General features: G+C 43.6%; 1 protein-coding gene across 24 annotated transcripts in view; it reads right to left on the bottom strand.

Annotated features, from left to right (window-relative positions):
• Positions 1-24225, bottom strand: part of LOC109870770 (dedicator of cytokinesis protein 9) — a 166269-nt gene that overhangs the window by 93612 nt on the left and 48432 nt on the right. For 6 of the 24 annotated variants that reach the window (XM_031805985.1, XM_031805984.1, XM_031805990.1 and 3 more), the window contains exon 1: positions 6940-7189. The exons of the other annotated variants lie outside the window; for them this stretch is intronic. In XM_031805985.1, coding sequence (XP_031661845.1) covers positions 6940-7047 — 108 coding nt within the window. In that variant the 5' untranslated portion in view covers positions 7048-7189. Of the gene's footprint in view, positions 1-6939; positions 7190-24225 lie in introns of those variants that run through there. 24 annotated transcript variants of the gene reach the window in all.

The following is a 24225-nucleotide window of genomic DNA, read 5'->3' as shown; positions in this document are numbered from 1 at the left end:
CACACAACATAAAGATGGCGGAGTCTCACTTCAAAAGGAGAGCTAAGAAGTGAACTTGGGCCCTGGTCAAAAGTAATACACTTTGGGGCGCAGTCAGTATTGTAAGTTGAGCTCAGAGAATCTGTAGCTGCTGGGGCCCTTCTCACACATGCTATCTGTTAGTCACAACCCTATGAGGGCTGCAGCCTGCAGCCGCCCACAGAGAACACATCCGCCTTTACTAGCTCCCTGATGGAATGCAGGATCATTCTGACATCATGTCACTCTCTGACAGCTAACACACAGCTCTGATGGAAGGCAGAAACATTATGACATCATGTCACTCTCTGACAGCTAACACACAGCTCTGATGGAAGGCAGAAACATTATGACATCACTCTCTGACAGCTAACACACAGCTCTGATGGAAGGCAGGATCATTATGACATCATGTCACTCTCTGACAGCGAACACACAGCTCTGATGGAAGGCAGAAACATTATGACAACACTCTCTGACAGCTAACACACAGCTCTGATGGAAGGCAGAAACATTATGACATCATGTCACTCTCTGACAGCTAGCACACAGCTCTGATGGAAGGCAGAAACATTATGACATCACTCTCTGACAGCTAACACACATCTCTGATGGAAGGCAGAAACATTATGACATTATGTCACTCTCTGACAGCTAACACACAGCTCTGATGGAAGGCAGGCAGGATCATTATGACATCATGTCACTCTCTGACAGTGAACACACAGCTCTGATGGAAGGCAGAAACATTATGACATCACTCTCTGACAGCTAACACACAGCTCTGATGGAAGGCAGAAACATTATGACATCATGCCACTCTCTGACAGCTAACACACAGCTCTGATGGAAGGCAGAAACATTATGACATCATGTCACTCTCTGACAGCTAACACACAGCTCTGATGGAAGGCAGAAACATTATGACATCACTCTCTGACAGCTAACACACAGCTCTGATGGAAGGCAGGATCATTATGACATCAGTCTCTGACAGCTAACACACAGCTCTGATGGAAGGCAGAAACATTATGACATCACTCTCTGACAGCTAACACACAGCTCTGATGGAAGGCAGGATCATTATGACATCATGTCACTCTCTGACAGCTAACACACAGCTCTGATGGAAGGCAGGCAGGATCATTATGACATCACTCTCTGACTGCTAACACACAGCTCTGATCGATGGCAGGATCATTATGACATCATGTCACTCTCTGACAGCTAACACACAGCTCTGATGGAAGGCAGAAACATTATGACATCACTCTCTGACAGCTAACACACAGCTCTGATGGAAGGCAGGATCATTATGACATCATGTCACTCTCTGACAGCTAACACACAGCTCTGATGGAAGGCAGGCAGGATCATTATGACATCACTCTCTGACAGCTAACACACAGCTCTGATGGAAGGCAGGCAGGATCATTATGACATCACTCTCTGACAGCTAACACACAGCTCTGTCCAGTCACTAAGGACACGTTACAACTCAACACCATGGGTATGAGCTACACTATTTAATGTTTAGAAAACACACATGATATCTATATATGAATGTTTGAACCTCACTGTCCAAACCATCTGGTTTTCTGATTGATATGATTACAGTTAGCTAAAAACATCGAACTGTTATATAATCAACTTTCGGAGTATTTTAAAAACAGATTTGTGACGCATTGTTATTCATATCAACATAAGGCCTTAAGCAGATAAGAATGTAGATTTCATTCCAGAGGGAATCAACTGTAGCTTTTGCGTCTCACGTAATGTCTTCTGCTTGGACAAGCTGTACCACAGCAGGCAGTGGAGTAACAGAAGATACCTCATAGTGCTGCTACAGACCACATCCATCGCTGACGATGACAATGTCCATCGAACTATATGAATTCACTGAAACACAAGGGACTTTGCTATATGGTAATGTTGGTGGTATTATCATGGTAGTGTATACGTGTCACGTCCTGACCTTAGTTCCTTTTGTATGTTTCTATTTTAGGTTGGTCAGGGCGTGAGTTGGGGTGGTCAGGGCGTGAGTTGGGGTGGGCATTCTATGTTTTTGTTCTATGTTGGGTATTTCTATGTGTTTGGCCTGGTATGGTTCCCAATCAGAGGCAGCTGTCAATCGTTGTCTCTGATTGAGAACCATACTTAGGTAGCCTGTTTTCCCACTCTTGTTTGTGGGTAGTTGTTTTCTGTTTAGTGTCTGTCACCTTACAGGACTGTTTCCTGTCTTCCATTTCACTTTGTTATTTTGTTTTTGTGCGTTCAGTCAATAAATTATGACGGACACTTACCACGCTGCATATTGGTCCGATCCTTCGTACTCTTCCTCAGACGAAGAGGAGATTCGTTACAATACGATATGGCACAGTTCAGACATCCACTCATCAAGCAGTAACAATACATAGTGGCCATAGAGGCACAGAACACTTGAGACGACTAAATCTATACATTCTCACCAGCTTGAGATGACTAAATCCATACATTCTCACCAGCTTGAGACGACTAAATCTATACATTCTCACCAGCTTGAGATGACTAAATCCATACATTCTCACCAGCTTGAGACGACTAAATCCATACATTCTCACCAGCTTGAGATGACTAAATCCATACATTCTCACCAGCTTGAGATGACTAAATATATACATTCTCAACAGCTTGAGATGACTAAATCTATACATTCTCAACAGCTTGAGATGACAAAATCTATACATTCTCACCAGCTTGAGATGACTAAATATATACATTCTCAACAGCTTGAGATGACAAAATCTATACATTCTCACCAGCTTGAGATGACTAAATATATACATTCTCAACAGCTTGAGATGACTAAATCTATACATTCTCAACAGCTTGAGACGACTAAATCTATACATTCTCAACAGCTTGAGATTACTAAATCAATACATTCTCAACAACTTGAGACAACTAAATATATACATTCTCAACAGCTTGAGATGACTAAATCTATACATTCTCAACAGATTGAGACGACTAAATCTATACATTCTCAACAGCTTGAGACGACTAAATCTATACATTCTCAACAGCTTGAGACGACTAAATCTATACATTCTCAACAGCTTGAGATGACTAAATCTATACATTCTCACCAGCTTGAGACGACTAAATCTATACATTCTCAACAGCTTGAGATGACTAAATCTATACATTCTCACCAGCTTGAGACGACTAAATCTATACATTCTCACCAGCTTGAGATGAATAAATCTATACATTCTCACCAGCTCCGGTAGAGAGCCAGGACTTTGGGTTGAGCAGCAGTACAGTTGCTTCGACATCTAGTTTAATGATCTTAGAGGGAGAGTCTTGTTAATGGACCAGTTTTAAGATGTATTGCTAGCGGCCATGCTAATAACACAGTCAGCACCTCAGTGTTGACTGGAGAGATCCCTGTTTTTGTCCCTTTCACGGTCACAGTCCACTGGACAAGTGCAAGACAATGAGGAGGAGGGTGTCTTCCTATCTGCTCCTAGCCTGTGAGGGCAATATTCTTCAGAAGAGTGACGCTGGCTTATGCAAGCATGAATACACACACACACACGCACACACGTACTGTGAAGACACGCAAATGTGCCCAAACATACCCTGCAGTGAGGTCTGACACATGCACACACACTTTCTAACACACTGAGACAAGAACACGAATGACAGCTGACAGAGTCATGCTCTCAGGCCAGGTGAGTGAGGAGACATGAACCCAGACTGCTGGGAGATAACAGTCCAGACAGGTGAGTGTGTGTGCGTGTACGTGTGCGTGTGTGCCCTCTCATCCTCTGTCAGCTGAAATCACCACATCGCTATGATCACAGAGCAGGCCCCACAGCTACACAAGGCCAACCTGCCATAGAGACAGCTTACTGTAAACACTACATAACATTATAAACATAGGTAGCCTGTCCTGATTCCAGGTATTAACCTGTACATGGAATTTGACATTCTTTGAAAGCAAAAGGCGCCTCTAATTCAGTGACTACACAGTGAATATGACAGTTATGTTTACTGTTAAGCCCACAGGATCCAATACTGTAGAAACCTCATTAAACAGGGATTTTCCCAGACACTTCCTGTGCATGACACACCTGGGGGTCAGGTGACAGTAAGCCAATCATCAGCCTACGGAAGCCAACAATACGCTACACACTACTAAAGAAAACACAAAAAGCTCATTCAATTCAATACAGGGACTTGAAGAGAAATAGTACACATTTAATTTAGCCAATATCACATGTGCATTATTTCATTATTTCATTTTTTAAATTTAACTAGGCAAGTCAGTTAAGAACAAATGATTATTTACAATGAAGGCCTACCTCAGCCAAACCACACTGGGGCAATTGTGCACTGTCCTATGAGACTCCCAATCACAGCTGGTTGTGATACAACCTGGAATCGAACCAGGGTCTGTAGTGACACCTCCAGCACTGAGATGCAGTGCCTTAGACCGCTGCACCACTCGGGAGCAGAGACGCGCTCCTGAGTGCCTTCACCCGGACTATTTACATTGACACCCTTTGTTTTTACACTACTGCTACTTGCTGTTCATTACCTATGCATGGTCACTTTACAAATTACCTCGACTAACCTGCACATTGACTTGGTACCGGCTGTATATAGCCTTGTTATTGTAATGTCATTTTTTTGTTGTTACTTTTTGATTTTTATTACTTTTTAAAAAACTTTTGTTTATTTAGTAAATATTTTATTAACTCTATTTCTTGAACTGCGTTGGTTAGAGCATTGGACTAGTAACCGGAAGGTTGCAAGTTCAAATCCCCGAGCTGACAAGGTAAAAATCTGTCGTTCTGCCCCTGAACAGGCAGTTAACCCGCTGTTCCTAGGCCGTCATTGAAAATAAGAATTTGTTCTTAACTGACTTGCCTAGTAAAATAAAGGTAAAATAAGGGCTTGAGAGTAAGCATTTCAAGTTCAGGTCTACACTTGTTGTATTCGGCGCATGTGACAAATAACATGTGATTTGATTTGCCTATTGTCAACCTTCCTCCCACTGTCCACATGACCCTTGAGGTTCTCCATATGCCTGTGTCAGGGACCAGACGAGCATATTCAGACAAACCACAGAGTAAGCCCTGGATAAGAAAATGTCTATTCACTGACTGTAGCCCAGTCGTTCTCACTCCCTCAGCCCTATGACCACAGCCCAGTCATTCTCACTCCCTCAGCCCAGCGACATGACCACAGCCCAGTCCACTGCTGCAGTGATGACCCTGATCCTCCTACAGCACAGCACAGTACAGTACAGCACACCACAGTACAGCACAGCACAGCACAGCACAGCACAGCACAGCACAGCACAGCACAGCACAGTACAGTACAGCACAGTACAGTACAGCACACCACAGCACAGCACAGTACAGCACAGTACATCGCAGCACAGTACAGCACAGCACAGTACAGTACAGCACACCACAGTACAGCACAGCACAGTACAGCACAGCACAGTACAGTACTGTATTTTCATCTCTGAGATACTAGGTCAAGTGGTTCTTTGTAGCTCAGCTGGTAGAACATGGTGCTTGTAACACCAGGCAGTGGGTTCGATTCGCAGGACGAGCATACGTAAAATGTACGCACGCATGACTGTAAGTTGCTGTGGATAAAAACGGCTGCTAAATGAGGGCAACCAGAGACTTACCACAAACCATGGGTAGTGCGGCTCAGTGACAACATGGTTAAATAGTGCATATGATTTGAAACAGAAGGGCAACTATTCCTTATTAACAACAAGTGCCTCTGGGAAGTTTTAGCCTTTTGATAGAAATGGCCGTTCTACTCACCATAGAAACGGCAGTTCTACTCACCATAGAAACGGCAGTTCTACTCACCATAGAAACGACAGTTCTACTCACCATAGAAACGGTAGTTCTACAGAACAAGGCCAGTTCAGAGATTCCAGACTAGTCATGAAGCTGCTAGCAGAACAAGGCCAGTTCAGAGGTTCTAGACGAGTCATGAAGCTGCTAGCAGAACAAGGCCAGTTCAGAGGTTCCAGACTAGTCATGAAGCTGCTAGCAGAACAAGGCCAGTTCAGAGGTTCCAGACTAGTCATGAAGCTGCTAGCTGAACAAGGCCAGTTCAGAGGTTCCAGACTAGTCATGAAACTGCTATCTGAACAAGGCCAGCTCAGAGGTTCCAGACTAGTCATGAAGCTGCTATCTGAACAAGGCCAGTTCAGAGGTTCCAGACTAGTCATGAAGCTGCTATCTGAACAAGGCCAGTTCAGAGGTTCTAGACTAGTCATGAAGCTGCTAACAGAACAAGGCCAGTTCAGAGGTTCTAGACTAGTCATGAAGCTGCTAGCAGAACAAGGCCAGTTCAGAGGTTCCAGACTAGTCATGAAGCTGCTATCTGAACAAGGCCAGTTCAGAGGTTCTAGACGAGTCATGAAGCTGCTAGCAGAACAAGGCCAGTTCAGAGGTTCCAGACTAGTCATGAAGCTGCTAGCAGAACAAGGCCAGTTCAGAGGTTCCAGACTAGTCATGAAGCTGCTAGCAGAACAAGGCCAGTTCAGAGGTTCTAGACTAGTAATGAAGCTGCTAACAGAACAAGGCCAGTTCAGAGGTTCCAGACTATTCATGAAGCTGCTAGCAGAACAAGGCCAGTTTAGAGGTTCCAGACGCCTGACATCACAACAGTTATGCTACAACTACACCACAACAAGGAATATTGAGTGCTACAGATATTTGACTGTAAACAATATCCTCAAGCACTGCTGAAATGTGATGAAGTAACACAACCATTTCAGCTACCACTTAAAGTTTCCAACCCAAAACATGTGGTAAAGAAATTCAGCCAACTACTAAAGTAACTTTTAGTGTCTCAGCTGAAACCATTGCTAGGTTATCCCCTCATTCCGTGACTTACCACCACCTGTGGTACTGCCTCCACCTCGGCTCCAGCCAAACTCTTGTACTGCTGGGGAGAGTCAATCACCAGCTCCTTCTTAGGGGCTTTGTTAGCCCTTCCTTGCATTGTCAACAGCTGTGGACACAAATGTCCTCACTAGATCCCAAAGAGCAGCAACAGGTAGCCAGCATGTCCAGCGGAGGGTAAAGTTAGGGAAGTTCTCCTGAGCCCCTATAGCTCTCTCTCTCTCTCAGACCACTCTGTGTCTGAATTTCTGAGCCTCCCAGTCCTAGACTCACACCCAGGCTACGGAGAGAGACAGCCCCTCCCACACTCAGCTGCGCTGCCTGCCTGCCTTCCTGGGGGAGTTACAGCCTGCACACACACGTACTTACAGACACACACACACACGCACTTACAGACACACACGCACTTACAGACACACACACACACACACACACACACACACACACACACACACACACACACACACACACACACACACACACACACACACACACACACACACACACACACACACACACACACACACACACACACACACACACACACCTCAGCTTCCAACCTGGACTTTAATGACACGGACTGGCAACGCCAGACAAAGATGACACCTTCCATTCCACTGGTCTTCTAGTTCAAGGGACTGTCCAGTCCAACAGCTGTAAATAGAGCTGCTTCCCATTTCAGCATGGATAATAACATAGAGAAGTAAGACTATAATAGAAAGGGAGACTAGAATAGTGTACTTCCATCGACATACATTGTCATTTATTCAAGGAATTTGACAAACATCTAGAGAATTCATATCTGTGATGGAACACACTTACACATCAGCAGAACTGCAGAACTGGTTTTTCCCATGTCAACATCAGTTATCAACTAGAATCAACTCCCCAGATTGAGTTTGTAGCCATTTTTCACACATCCTGACCCACATAATCTGCAATCTAAACACCAAACTCTTTTCTCCTTTTTCCACTCACTTGAAACTGATTGAAACTCAGTTTGAAACTGATTGAAACTCAGTTAAAAACTGATAGAAACTCAGTTAAAAACTGATAGAAACTCAGTCTGAAACTGATTGAAACTCAGTTTGAAAGTAAAGACGCACACCTTATGAAAATCTCCAGATATACAGTATGATTGCATCTATAGAGTTAACAAGGTCAACAGTTCAATTTGTATCTATCTGTCCACTGTATGTAGCTCTGAGCTGTAGATCTTTATGTGTTCTTTCTGCTTCCTGGTGGTCACGGGGTCTCACCAGGGCCTCAGAGAGAGAGATTAGGCTTGTCTCCTGTCTGCAAAAGCCTCTGGTTGTTAATCATCCATCTACCAGCGGGGCATTTCAAGTGCTAACCCACCTCCAAGTAGGTTCAACCCTCCAGATTCCTCAATTGGCCACAGCAGGGAGGATGTTACCTTTTCACACTTGTGTCAGAGCTCAACGCAAGGGGGCAGGACCTTGGTGAGGACTACAGCTGTTCCCCTACCACTGCCCCTCTGCCCGAACACTCAAACTCCGCCCCCCTGTCCCCACACTTAACCCCCGTCCCCCTGCAACCCACTGGCCTCTGTACACAGAACCCCCGTCCCCAAGACATAACCCCCGTCTCCCACTAGACCACTCACATGCTGGAACCCCAGGCCCTGAAATACACAACCTTCCTCCAGCTTCACCCCCTCCCCCAGGTTGGTGACACGGAGACTCAGAGAGAAGGGGACTGGGGAACATCACAGTGGAATGAGTTACATGTCTGTCTCTTCCTGAGGGAAAACAGTGGCAGCTCTCTCTAGGTTTCACAGAGCAGCGATGAGTCATCTGAGTTCCTGTCTCTGATAAACAATGTCTGCAATGTGCCTTTGGTGCGAGACTGTCATCACTCGTACGACTAACAAACCGATGAATGACAAGTCTTTATAGGCCAACATTAAGGCTGTACATTGTTCATTATGTTATACAGTATGTATAAGATCTACCCGTTTGCTGATGTAATGCAAGGTCCATCCCACCACATATTAGTGACAAAAGTCTTGTTTGGATGTTGACTCTCGTAGCAAACAACTAACTCGCGACCAAGTACAGTAATCAAGCTACTCCTCCAGCACGCCACAACTCCATGAGGAATGTCACCAGACATGCTTTGAAACACCCACTTGTTTACTGTGTCACGGTCTCAGAGGAATCCAAATTCATTACTGTGCTGTTTATATCGATTGTGATATTTACAAATGAGCATGATGTCAACAATTCTTTAACAGCAATGACACAGTCATTGAGACGAGCACAGCACCCAGGATACAGTCATTGAGACGAGCACAGCACCCAGGACACAGTCATTGAGACGAGCACAGCACCCAGGATACAGTCATTGAGACGAGCACAGCACCCAGGACACAGTCATTGAGACGAGCACAGCACCCAGGACACAGTGAATCCATGTTCTATTAGTCCAGCTGAAACAACTAGATATCTGTTCTAATCCCTAACTGGGTAGTTATATATATATATATACACACAGTACCAGTCAAAAGTTTGGACACACCTACTCATCAAAGGGTTTTGCTTGATTTTCTACTATTTTCTACATTGTAGAATAATAGTGAAGACATCAAAAACTATGAAATAACACATATGGAATAAAAAATAAATAAAAAAAAGTGTTAAACAAATCAAAATATATTTTATATTTGAGATTATTGTACCATGTAGAACCATATAGAACCATGTAGAAACAGGCAACTGTTCCATAGTAAATTCTTATTATATTATTATTATTATTATACTAGGCTATACTATTCCCTAATAAATTATTGCTACAGTATACCTGGTCTCTGTCATAGCATTATCAAGGTGCAGAGTAAATACAAATATTGCTGTTTTTCAATTTGCATCCATAATGTTTAGCTGTGTCTTGAAGATACTAAATATGATTGATCGTGTGATGATGCACAAATCAGAGAAAGGGACAGAATTTCTGCTTCAGTTATCTTTGTGTTTCATCGTTACTTCATCCCTTTACTGCCATCCAGTTTCCTCTGAAGCAGTCGTCATCAAGAAGAAAAAGTAGCTTCCTCTGTTTAAATCATCTATATCAGCCCTAGACTTTTATTGAGTTTCATTCTGCATCATCACTGAATCACCGTGTTATCTATTTTGGTAAATATGAGGGAAATTGGTATTGTAGGGCCTATCACACTGCATCTGGAACTAGAGGACAGTTATCAAATTGTGCAATGATAGCAGTCTTTTCATTGTGACTTTTCCTCAGCTCAGTATATCAATGATAAGTCCACATCTACACCACTGCTATGTCAGGTCAGTCCACATCTACACCACTGCTATGTCAGGTCAGTCCACATCTACACCACTGCTATGTCAGGTCAGTCCACATCTACACCACTGCTATGTCAGGTCAGTCCACATCTACACCACTGCTATGTCAGGTCAGTCCACATCTACACCACTGCTATGTCAGGTCAGTCCACATCTACACCACTGCTATGTCAGCAGGGTTTTTTTCTGGATCAAAAGGGGGCTAAGGTGGTGGGTGTGGCAAAGGGTGTGGCAGGGGGTGTGGCAATGGGCACAGTCAGCATGGCAGAATTCTGTAGAAAATTCTCAATTCTACACATTGAGTCATAGAGCTGAGAGAACATTTTGGAGTTTTAAATCTAATTTCCAAAGATTCTACATATTCTGCCAAGTAGCTGCGAATTTTTTTTGCAGTTTTAAAGATAATTTCCTGCAATTCTATGCATTTTGCCATGGCTAATGCTATGTTATTTAACATTTAACATAACAACTATATCAATATTGTTCAATTAATTGTTTTTAGAATTTTCAATTTTCCGTACTGTTTAGCTTTTATTATGGTGATTGTTAGTTCTCAAAGATTATATTATAAAAAAATATATATAGGTCAATTTTCCTTCCTACAGCATGCCCATGATATATTCGCCAAGGTTGAATATTATGGAAAATAATATAATGTAATGTAACTCTATCAGAAAATTGTTAGAGTTCCAAACAGCAGGACAATGATGTGTACAATGTAGCTGTCAGAGTCAAACAAAGCCCCTGTTGCCAGGGAAGGTGTTGGTGCAGGAGCATAGCTAGATAATGTTCTCCTGTCCCAGTCAGAGTGTCAGAGTGTGAGAGAGATGGCCACGGAAAACACCTTAATGTTATCAGCATGTCTGGAAACACTCCCTCCTAGGCAACATACATACTGTAGGTAGGAAGTAATCCTGACAACAAAAACAAAACAATTCCCGCTTTAGCTCGACAGCTATGGAGCTAAGTCTGTTGTTGTTTAGCTGTGCTTAGGTCCAGAATGTAAAAAGGGATGTGGGATTTTTATTTATTTTATGTAACCTTTATTTAACTAGGCAAGTCAGTTAAGAACAAATTGTTATTTACAATGATGGCCTACCAAAAGGCAAAAGACCTCCTGCGGGGGCTGTGATTCAAAATAAAATGTAGAACAAAACACACATCACGATAAGAGAGACACCACAACACTACATCAAGAGAGACCTAAGACAACATCATGACATGGCAGCAACACATGACAACACAGCATGGTAGCAACACAACACGACAACAATAAGGTAGCAACACAGCATGGCAGCAGCACAACATGGTAGCAGCGCAAAACATAATACAAACATTATTGGGCACAGACAACAGCACAAAGGCCAAGAAGGTAGAGGGAACAATGCATCACGCGAAGCAGCTACAAGTGTCAGTAAGAGTGTTCATGATTGAGTCTTAGAATGAAGAGATGGAGATAAAACTGTCCAGTTTGAGTGTTTGTTGCAGCTTGCTAGCGGGTTAACAGCACATTATTGTTATTTAGCTGTGCTTAGGGCCAGAATGTAAAGGGACGGGGAGTGATCTGATTGTTAGATTTTTCTCTGTTAACGGCACATTGTTTTCATATGGATGTTCTGGTGAACAAAATCCAATACAGTTAAATAATCACTAGCTTTTTTGGGCCAATATAAAATCGATATTTGATTACAAGTATCAATTTGTTTCTACTAAAAGTAACTAACAATCAGTCAACAGCATACCACCCCGTATCCCACTGTGGGCTTGCTACTAAGCATAGTCGGTCCTGGTTGGTCCCTGGATGGGAGACCAGATGCTCCTGGAAGTGGTGTTGGAGGGTCAGTAGGAGGCACTCTTTCCTCTGGTCTAAAAATATATATATCCCAATGCCCCAGGGCAGTGATTGGGGACATTTTTTTATTCAACTTTTTCACTCAGGACGTTTTATCGACAGCAGAGTCTCACTACTCAATCGCTGGTTGAAATCTGTTTTCTGCCACTCCCAAAATATATAATTTGTAGATAATTGGCCCTCTTTCTGGGACTCACCCCCAAACAGGACCAAGCCTGGCCTGTTGAGGAGTGACGGACTCCATCCTAGCTAGAGGGGTGCTCTCATCTGATCTACGAACATAGACAGGGCTTCAACTCCCCTAGCTCCACAATGAAATAGGGTGCAGGCCAGGCAGCAGGCTGTTAGCCAGCCTGCCAGCTTAGTGGGGTCTGCCACTAGCACAGTCAGTGTAGTTAGCTCAGCTATCCCCATTGAGACCATGTATGTGCCTCTAGGTTGGGCAAAACTAAACATGGCGGCGTTCGCCTTAGCAATCTCACTAGAATAAAGATCTCAATTCCTGCCATTATTGAAAGAGATTGTGATACCTCACATCTCAAAATAGGCCTACTTAATGTTAGATCCCTCTTCCGGCGCCGACAGAGATGGCCGCCTCGCTTCGCGTTCCTAGGAAACTATGCAGTTTTTTGTTTTTTTACGTGTTATTTCTTACATTAGTACCCCAGGTCATCTTAGGTTTCATTACATACAGTCGAGAAGAACTACTGAATATAAGATCAGCGTCAACTCACCATCAGTACGACCAAGAGTATGTTTTTCGCGACGCGGATCCTGTGTTCTGCCTTACAAACAGGACAACGGACTGGATCCCATGCAGCGACCCAAAAAAACGACTCCGAAAAAGAGGGAAACGAGGCGGTCTTCTGGTCAGACTCCGGAGACGGGCACACCGTGCACCACTCCCTAGCATTCTTCTTGCCAATGTCCAGTCTCTTGACAACAAGGTTGATGAAATCCGAGCAAGGGTAGCATTCCAGAGGGACATCAGAGACTGTAACGTTCTTTGCTTCACGGAAACATGGCTCACTGGAGAGACGCTATCCGAGGCGGTGCAGCCAACGGGTTTCTCCACGCATCGCGCCGACAGAAACAAACATCTTTCTGGTAAGAAGAGGGGCGGGGGCGTATGCCTTATGGCTAACGTGACATGGTGTGATGAAAGAAACATACAGGAACTCAAATCCTTCTGTTCACCTGATTTAGAATTCCTCACAATCAAATGTAGACCGCATTATCTACCAAGAGAATTCTCTTCGATTATAATCACAGCCGTATACATCCCCCCCCCAAGCAGACACATCGATGGCTCTGAACGAACTTTATTTAACTCTTTGCAAACTGGAAACCATTTATCCGGAGGCTGCATTCATTGTAGCTGGGGATTTTAACAAGGCTAATCTGAAAACAAGACTCCCTAAATTTTATCAGCATATCGATTGCGCATCCAGGGGTGGAAAGACCTTGGATCATTGTTACTCTAACTTCCGCGACGCATATAAGGCCCTGCCCCGCCCCCCTTTCGGAAAAGCTGACCACGACTCCATTTTGTTGATCCCTGCCTACAGACAGAAACTAAAATAAGAGGCTCCCACGCTGAGGTCTGTCCAACGCTGGTCCGACCAAGCTGACTCCACACTCCAAGACTGCTTCCATCACGTGGACTGGGAAATGTTTCGTATTGCGTCAGATAACAATATTGATGAATACGCTGATTCGGTGTGCGAGTTCATTAGAACGTGCGTTGAAGATGTCGTTCCCATAGCAACGATTAAAACATTCCCTAACCAGAAACCGTGGATTGATGGCAGCATTCGCGTGAAGCTGAAAGCGCGAACCACTGCTTTTAATCAGGGCAAGGTGTCTGGTAACATGACCGAATACAAACAGTGCAGCTATTCCCTCCGCAAGGCTATCAAACAAGCTAAGCGTCAGTACAGAGATAAAGTAGAATCTCAATTCAACGGCTCAGACACAAGAGGCATGTGGCAGGGTCTACAGTCAATCACGGACTACAGGAAGAAATCCAGCCCAGTCACGGACCAGGATGTCTTGCCGCCAGGCAGACTAAATAACTTTTTTGCCCGCTTTGAGGACAATACAGTGCCACTGACACGGCCTGCAACGAAAACATGCGGTCTCTCCTTCACTGCAGCCGAGGTGAGTAAGACATTTAAACGTGTTAACCCTCGCAAGGCTGCAGGCCCAGACGGCATCCCCAGCCGCGCCCTCAGAGCATGCGCAGACCAGCTGGCCGGTGTGTTTACGGACATATTCAATCAATCCCTATACCAGTCTGCTGTTCCCACATGCTTCAAGAGGGCCACCATTGTTCCTGTTCCCAAGAAAGCTAAGGTAACTGAGCTAAACGACTACCGCCCCGTAGCACTCACTTCCGTCATCATGAAGTGCTTTGAGAGACTAGTCAAGGACCATATCACCTCCACCCTACCTGACACCCTAGACCCACTCCAATTTGCTTACCGCCCAAATAGGTCCACAGACGATGCAATCTCAACCACACTGCACACTGCCCTAACCCATCTGGACAAGAGGAATACCTATGTGAGAATACTGTTCATTGACTACAGCTCGGCATTCAACACCATAGTACCCTCCAAGCTCGTCATCAAGCTCGAGACCCTGGGTCTCGACCCCGCCCTGTGCAACTGGGTACTGGACTTCCTGACGGGCCGCCCTCAGGTGGTGAGGGTAGGCAACAACATCTCCTCCCCGCTGATCCTCAACACTGGGGCCCCACAATGGTGCGTTCTGAGCCCTCTCCTGTACTCCCTGTTCACCCACGACTGCGTGGCCACGCACGCCTCCAACTCAATCATCAAGTTTGCGGACGACACAACAGTGGTAGGCTTGATTACCAACAACGACGAGACGGCCTACAGGGAGGAGGTGAGGGCCCTCGGAGTGTGGTGTCAGGAAAATAACCTCACACTCAACGTCAACAAAACTAAGGAGATGATTGTGGACTTCAGGAAACAGCAGAGGGAACACCCCCCTATCCACATCGATGGAACAGTAGTGGAGAGGGTAGCAAGTTTTAAGTTCCTTGGCATACACATCACAGACAAACTGAATTGGTCCACTCACACAGACAGCATCGTGAAGAAGGCGCAGCAGCGCAGAGGCTGAAGAAATTCGGCTTGTCACCAAAAGCACTCACAAACTTCTACAGATGCACAATCGAGAGCATCCTGGCGGGATGTATCACCGCCTGGTACGGCAACTGCTCCGCCCTCAACCGTAAGGCTCTCCAGACAGCATCACCGGGGGCAAACTACCTGCCCTCCAGGACACCTACACCACCCGATGTTACAGGAATGCCATAAAGATCATCAAGGACATCAACCACCCGAGCCACTGCCTGTTCACCCCGCTATCATCCAGAAGGCGAGGTCAGTACAGGTGCATCAAAGCTGGGACCGAGAGACTGAAAAACAGCTTCTATCTCAAGGCCATCAGACTGTTAAACAGCCACCACTAACATTGAGTGGCTGCTGCCAACACACTGACACTGACTCAACTCCAGCCACTTTAATAATGGGAATTGATGGGAAATTATGTAAATATATCACTAGCCACTTTAAACAATGCTACCTTATATAATGTTACTTACCCTACATTATTTATCTTATATGCATACGTATATACTGTACTCTATATCATCGACTGTATCCTTATGTAATACACGTATCACTAGCCACTTTAACTATGCCACTTTGTTTACATACTCATCTCATATGTATATACTGTACTCGATACCATCTACTGTATCTTGCCTATGCTGCTCTGTACCATCACTCATTCATATATCCTTATGTACATATTCTTTATCCCCTTACACTGTGTATAAGACAGTAGTTTTGGAATTGCTAGTTAGATTACTTGTTGGTTATTACTGCATTGTCGGAACTAGAAGCACAAGCATTTCACTACACTCGCATTAACATCTGCTAACCATGTGTATGTGACAAATAAAATTTGATTTGATTTGATTTGACTTCAAAGGCAGTTATAGTCAATGAACTAATCACTGATCATAATCTTGATGTGATTGGCCTGACTGAAACATGGCTTAAGCCTGACTAATTTACTGTGTTAAATGAGGCCTCACCTCCTGGTTACACTTGTGACCATATCCCCCATGCATCCTACAAAGGTGGAGGTGTTGCTAACATTTACGATAGCAAATTTCAATTTACAAATCTCCCCCCGACGTTTTCGTCTTTTGAGCTTCTAGTCATGAAATCTATGCAGCCTAATCACTTTTTATAGGTACTGTTTACAGGCCTCCTGTGCCATATGCATCATTCCTCACTGAGTTCCCTGAATTCCTATCGGACCTTGTAGTCATAGCAGATACGTTTTTGGTTGACTTTAATATTCACATGGAAAAGTCCACAGACAGGGCCTCCCGGGTGGCGCAGTGGTTAAGGGCGCTGTACTGCAGTGCCAGCTGTGCCACCAGAGACCCTGGGTTCGCACCCAGGCTCTGTCGCAACCGGCCTGAGCGTTGTCCGGGTTAGGGAGGGCCTTTAGGGATATCCTTGTCTCATCGCGCACTAGTGCGGGCCGGTTGGGTTGTGTATCGGAGGATGCATGACTTTCAACCTCCGTTTTTCCCGAGGCCGCACGGGAGTTGTAGCGATGAGAGAAGATAGTAGCTACTAAACAATTAGATACCATGAAATTGGGGAGAAAAAGGGGTCAAATTCAAAACAAACAAAAAAATTAAGTCCACAGACCCACTCCAAAAGGCTTTCGGATCCATCATCGAATCAGTGGGTTTTGTCCAACAGTCAGTCATACTCTGGACATAGTTTTGTCCCATGGAATAAATGTTGTGGATCTTAATGTTTTTCCTTAATGTTTTTCCTCATAATCCTGGATTACCACCATTTTATTACGTTTGCAATCGCAACAAATAATCTGCTCAGACCCCAATCAAGGAGCATCAAAAGTCGAGCTATAAATTCTCAGACAACACAAAGATTCCTTGATGCCCTTCCAGACTCCCTCTGCCGACCCAAGGACGTCAGAGGACAAAAATCAGTTAACCGCCTAACTGAGGAACTCAATTTAACCTTGCGCAATACCCTAGATGCAGTTGAACCCATGCAGTTGAACCCCTAAAAACAAAAAAAAACCTTCCAGAAAATTGGATTGCACTTACCGTGCAGTATCGAAGAGCCCTCACTGCTGCTTGATCATCCTATTTTTCCAATTTAATTGAGGAAAATAAGAACAATCCAAAATTTATTTTTGATACTGTCGCAAAGCTAACTTAATAAAAGCAGCATTCCCCAAGAGAGGATGGCTTTCACTTCAGCAGCAATAAATTCATGAGCTTCTTCGAGGAAAAGATTATGATCATTAGAAAGCAAATTACGGACTCCTCTTTACTGCGTATTCCTCCAAAGCTCAGCTGTCTGAGTCTGCACAACTCTGCCAGAACCTAGGATCAAGGGAGACACTCAAGTGTTTTAGTACTTTATCTCTTGACACAATTATGAAAATAATCATGGCCTCTAAATCTTCAAGCTGCATACTGGACCCGATTCCAACTAAACTATTGAAAGAGCTGCTTCCTGTGCTTGGCCCTCCTATGTTGAACATAATAAACGGCTCTCTATCCACAGGATGTGTACCAAACTCACTAAAAGTGGCAGTAATAAAGCCTTTCTTGAAAAAGCCAAACCTTGACCCAGAAAATATTAAAAACTATCGGCCTATATCGAATCTTCCATTCCTCTAAATTTTTGGGGACAAACCTGTTGTGCAGCAACTCACTGCCTTCCTGAAGACAAACAATGTATACGAAATGCTTCAGTCTGGTTTTAGACCCCATCATAGCACTGAGACTGCACTTGTGAAGTTGGTAAATTACCTTTTAATGGCATCAGACCAAGGCTCTGCATCTGTCCTCGTGCTCCTCGACCTTAGTGCTGCTTTTGATACCATCGATCACCACATTCTTTTGGAGAGATTGGAAACCCATATTGGACTACACGGACAAGTTCTGGCCTGGTTTAGATCTTATCTGATGGAAAGATATCAGTTTGTCTCTGTGAATGGTTTGTCCTCTGACAAATCAACTATAAATTCCGGTGTTCCTCAAGGTTCCGTTTTAGGACCACTATTGTTTTCACTATATATATACCCCTTGGGGATGTCATTCGAAAACATAATGCTAACTTTCACAACTATGCGAATTACACACAGCTGTACATTTCAATGAAACATGGTGAAGCCCCAAAATTGCCCTCGCTAGAAGCCTGTGTTTCAGACATAAGGAAGTGGATGGCTGCAACCTTTCTACTTTTAAACTCGGACAAAACAGAGATGATTGTCCAAGAAACAAAGAGATCTTCTGTTGAAAAAGTTAACCTCCAATCAGATTGTCAGATCTACATGATGTAACCGCTACTTCTCAGAGGTGTGACAATTGGGAATGCTGAATTCCTAAGACAACACATTGCAAATTGTTGCATACAGTTGATAAGAAGAGGTCCTTCTAGGGCTGGGCTGCCCTACAACGGCACCTAAGTATATTGCTAATGTCGTATTGTGAAGTCCATGGCAATTCCTAGATCAAGAGAACACCCAGTCCATGCGTATAACACTGGTAGCTGTCAGAGTTTCCACTGGTAGAACAAGATGACAGAGATGAGGTAAAGAGAGGAGAGACTGCAGGCTTATAAGGAAATTAGGCTTGGATAATATCATATTATAGTCTTAGCAGAGGTGAAAGAAGATCTAATTTCTTCCCAGTTTAGGACCTCCTATGTATGCACAGGCTGTTTATGTGGCTAATCATATAATTACATGTAGAATCCCTATTCATTTCAATAGGATCTCTTATATTATTTATTTGACCTTTAACTAGGCAAGTCAGTAGAACTACCCATCCCGGATCCAGGAGAATTGTCATCAACTACACTAATTAGCATAACGCAACGGACAAAAAATCTTATTCATATTCATGAAATCACAAGTGAAATATAGTGAAACACAGCTTAGCCTTTTGTTAATCATCCTGTCATCTCAGATTTTCAAATTATGCTTTACAGCCAAAGCAAGACAAGCATTTGTGTAAGTTTATCGATAGCCTAGCATAGCATTATGTCCAGCTAGCAGCAGGAAGCTTGGTCATGAAAATCAGAAAAGCAATCAAATGAAACCTTTGATGAGCTTCGGATGTTTTCACTCACGAGACTCCCAGTTAGACAGCAAATGTTCATTAGGTTCCATGAAGATTATTTTTTATAGCCGAAATACCTCCTTTTGTTGTTCACGTTTTGTTGAGAAATCCACCGGAAATTGAGGTCACGACAACGGCAAAAAAAAATATACTAATTAGATCCATAATGTCGACAGAAACACGGCAAATGTTTTTTATAATCAATCCTCAAGGTGTTTTTCAAATATCTATTCGATAATATATCAACCAGGACAATTGGCTTTTCAGTAGGAGCGAGAGGGACAATGGCTGCCTTTGTCTATTACGCACAGATCACTCTGAGAGCCACCACCTGACCACTGACGCAATATTGTCATTCACGCTCATTTTTCTAAATAAAAGCCTGAAACTATGTCTAGTGGTTGTAGACACATTAGGGAAGCCATAGAAAATGAATCTGGTTGATATCCCTTTCAATGCTCAATAGGGATGCATAGGAACGCAGAGGTTTCAAAATAAGAGTCACTTCCTGATTGGATTTTTCTCAGGCTTTCGCCTGCAATATCAGTTCTGTTATACTCACAGACAATATTTTGACAATTTTGGAAACTTTAGAGTGTTTTCTATCCTATGCTGGCAATTATATGCATATTCTAGCATCTGGTCCTGAGAAATAGCCCGTTTACTTTGGGAATGTTATTTTTCCAAAACTGAAAATAGTTCCCCCTAGTTTCAAGAGGCTTCCAAATTCATATTTTCAATCACGGCCTAGGAACAGTGGGTTAACTGACTTGTTCAGGGGCAGAATGACAGATTTTTACCTTGTCAGCTCGGGGATTCAATCGTGCAACCTTTCGGTTACTAGTCCAACGCTCTAACCACTAAGCTACCTGCCGCCACATCCCTGTGGGTCTAGTCATAAAGATGTGTCATTTAACTTGTTAAAATGGATGACCTTTTATTGTGTCATGATGTTTTTATCTGATTGTCAAACGATCACTTCACCTCCTTTACTAGGCATCCCGTGCACGCTCACCCTCTCGCAGCCTGTTTCAGTGGTGAATGGAGAGAGACATCTTTTACACAAAACACCAACAAGTGTAATGACATTTGGCCATCGTCATTAGGCCTGAATTTATGCGTCCATTGCGTGTCTTGGCGTCGGACAGTCATCTCTGCCTTGGCAAAATGTCTGTGTTTTCGTGGAACCACATCGTATTTCTGAGTGTTGGCTATACCACCCGTTTTCAAGTCCATTTTCACATTTGTCATGCCTCTGACATGATGTAATGATAAATAGTGGAGCAATAGCCTACAGTTTTCTTGAAATTTTATTTGAATTACTGTGATGTTTTACCAGTACAGAGTGCCCCGCCGCTATTTATTTTGCCGAGACGCCGTACCGGAGCACCTTAGTAGTCTTAAACAGAGGGGACATTGGAAATAAACAGGTCGTATACCTGGTCCTAACGATATTAAGACTACACTAGATTAAAGTCAACGAGGTCACCATCTAAAGGAGGAGAACAACAGATACATTTGGCTCGGTAATTCAATTTATCCAGGAGTAATTCCCAGTGATGCTGAGCAGAATTTTGGACAACCAATCGCAGTGCTCCAATGGATAGCAACTGTTGTCCAGTCTGACAAGCTCACTTTTAAATCACATTAAAGGGCGATGTCAGTGAGGGCTAGCCAGTGAGGGCTATGGCAAAAAACAAATACTTTTCTAAATGCTCAGGAGGTTGGTGGCACCTTAATCAGGGAGGAGGGGCTTGTGGTAATGTCTGGAGTGAAATTAATGAATTATGGTTTCAAATATATCAAACATGTGGTTTCCATGGTTTCCAGGTGTTTGATGCCATTCCATTCACTCAGTTCCAGCCATTATTATGAGCCGTCCTCCCCTCAGCCGCCTCCTATCAGTTCCAGCCATTATTATGAGCCGTCCTCCCCTCAGCAGCCTGTGATTCCTGAAATGCAGAGCTTGTTGGAGTATTTTCCGAATCCAAAATGATACTTTTTTTTTTACATTGTTTGCTATCTCAGCTGGTTAGCTAGCTCTCAGTCTCATTGATCACCATATGTTGTTTACTAAACATGTATGTTAGCTAGCTCTCAGTCTCATTGATCACCAAATGTTGTTTACTAAAAAGGTATGTTAGCTAGCTCTGTCTCATTGATCACCATATGTTGTTTACTAAACATGTATGTTAGCTAGCTCTCAGTCTCATTGATCACCAAATGTTGTTTACTAAAAATGTATGTTAGCTAGCTCTGTCTCATTGATCACCATATGTTGTTTACTAAACATGTATGTTAGCTAGCTCTCAGTCTCATTAATCACCAAATGCTGTTTACTAAAAATGTATGTTAGCTAGCTAGCAATGAAGTTAGTTATGAATACAACTCCCATCTGCTGTCAACATCAAAAGTGGTTAAAGCTGACTGCATGCTGACAGTGAATTCAAAGCTATTCAGTTGGCTGGCTAGCCTTATATACTACAAACATAATTTGACCAGGTTACCATGAAGCAATTGTAATGACCGACCACCACAACATACCCAATAATTTCCTGATTAGCAAGGGACGGTCTGTTTAATTTCATTGTGTATTAGAATTACAGTTTGAGATCATTATGAGGGGATTGTGTGGTTGAATGGTGAATTGGCTTCCCAGGAAAAGGTTGCAACAGTAACCAAGGGGGGCATCTGGAATCTGGATTGGCTGTACAGCCTTTACTGCAGAAGTCAGGGCATTCATTCATCCTTCTTGTGCTTCGTGGAGCGGAGCTGTTGTCAAGGAAGTTGTCAAGGAAGTGAGTTTGTGTTTATACAGGACGTATTGCCCCCACTTACCGTTAGCCAATCATGTCAATACAGAGCTATACAGCAAAACCAATTGTTAGCCTTCAAGCTCTGCAACACACCACCTGGACCAACTTGACATCCCTTCTCTCTCCCTGAAACGTTCAACGTGACATCCCTTCTCTCTCCCTCTCGCTCCCTGAAACACTCCCCTCTCCCTCCCACCCCCTGAAACATTCAAATTGACATCCCTTCTCTCTCACACCCGCTCCCTGAAACACTCCCCTCTCCCTCCCACCCCCTGAAACATTCAAATTGACATCCCTTCTCTCTCACACCCGCTCCCTGAAATACTCCCCTCTCCCTCCCACCCCCTGAAACATTCAACTTGACATCCCTTCTCTCTCCCTGAAACGTTCAACTTGACATCACTCCCCTCTCCCTCCCACCCCCTGAAACATTCAACTTGACATCACTTCTCTCTCCCCCTGAAACGTTCAACTTGACATCCCTTCTCTCTACCTCTTGATACCTGAAAATTGAACTTGACGCCACCATTCTCTCTCCCTCCCGCTCCCTGAAACACTCCCCTCTCCCTCCCACCCCCTGAAACATTGAACTTGACATCCCTTCTCTCTCCCTGAAACGTTCAACTTGACATCACTTCTCTCTCCCTGAAATATTCAACTTGACATCCCTTCTCTCCCCCTGAAAAGTTCAACGTGACGTCACTTCTCTCTCTCCCTGAAACATTCAACTTGACATCACTTCTCTCTCTCTCCCTGAAACATTCAACTTGACATCACTTCTCTCTCTCTCCCTGAAACATTCAACTTGACATCACTTCTCTCTCTCCCTGAAACATTCAACTTGACATCCCTTCTCTCTACCTGAAACATTCAACTTGACGTCACTTCTCTCTCTCCCTGAAACATTCAACTTGACGTCACTTCTCTCTCCCCCTGAAACGTTCAACTTGACGTCACTTCTCTCTCCCCCTGAAACATTCAACTTGACGTCACTTCTCTCTCTCTCCCTGAAACATTCAACTTGACATCCCTTCTCTCTACCTGAAACATTCAACTTGACGTCACTTCTCTCTCTCCCTGAAACATTCAACTTGACGTCACTTCTCTCTCCCCCTGAAACGTTCAACTTGACATCACTTCTCTCTCCCCCTGAAACATTCAACTTGACATCATCTCTTGCTCACTGAAACATTCAACTTGACATCATCTCTCAGCCCCTGAAACTAGAGGTCAACCGATTATGATTTTTCAACGCCAATACCGATATCGATTATAAACTATAATTTCTAAAACAAAACGTTTATTCTTTCAGTGAAATATGGAACCGTTCCATATTTTATCTAACGGGTGGCATCCCTAAGTCTAAATATTGCTGTTACATTGTACAACCTTCAATGTTATGTCATAATTATGTACAATTCTGGCAAATTAATTACGGTCTTTGTTAGGAATAAATGGACTTCACACAGTTCGCAACGAGCCAGGCGGCCCAAACTGCTGCATATACCCTGACTGCTTGCACGGAACGCAAGAGAAATTACACAATTTCCCTAATTATAAGAAATTCATGTTAGCAGGCAATATTAACTAAATATGCATGTTTAAAAATATATACTTGTGTATTGATTTTAAAGAAAGGCATTGATGTTAATGGTTAGGTAAGTTTAATGCTAGCTAGCAACTTACCTTGGCTTCTTGCTGCCGTCGCAAAACAGGTAGTCAGCCTGCCATGCAGGCTCCTTGTGGAGTGCAATGTAAGGCAGGTGGTTAAAGCGTTGGACTAGTAACCGGAAGGTTGCAAAACCGAATCCCCGAGCTGACAAGGTAAACAATCTGTTGTTCTGCCCCTGAACAAGGCAGTTAACCCACTGTTCCTAGGCCGTCATTGAAAATAAGAATGTGTTCTTAACTGACTTGCCTAGTTAAATAAAGGTGTCCAAAATTACCGATTTCCGATTGTTATGAAAACTTGAAATCGGCCATAATTAATCGGCCATTCCGATTAATCGGTCGACCTCTATCCGAAACATTCAACTTGACCTCTCTTTCTCTCTCTCTC

Source organism: Oncorhynchus kisutch, linkage group LG26 (genome assembly GCF_002021735.2).
Source record: "Oncorhynchus kisutch isolate 150728-3 linkage group LG26, Okis_V2, whole genome shotgun sequence".
Classification (NCBI taxonomy): Eukaryota; Metazoa; Chordata; class Actinopteri; order Salmoniformes; family Salmonidae; genus Oncorhynchus; species Oncorhynchus kisutch.
The sequence above is the reverse complement of the archived record's forward strand: the minus strand, read 5'-3'. Positions and strand labels throughout refer to the sequence as shown.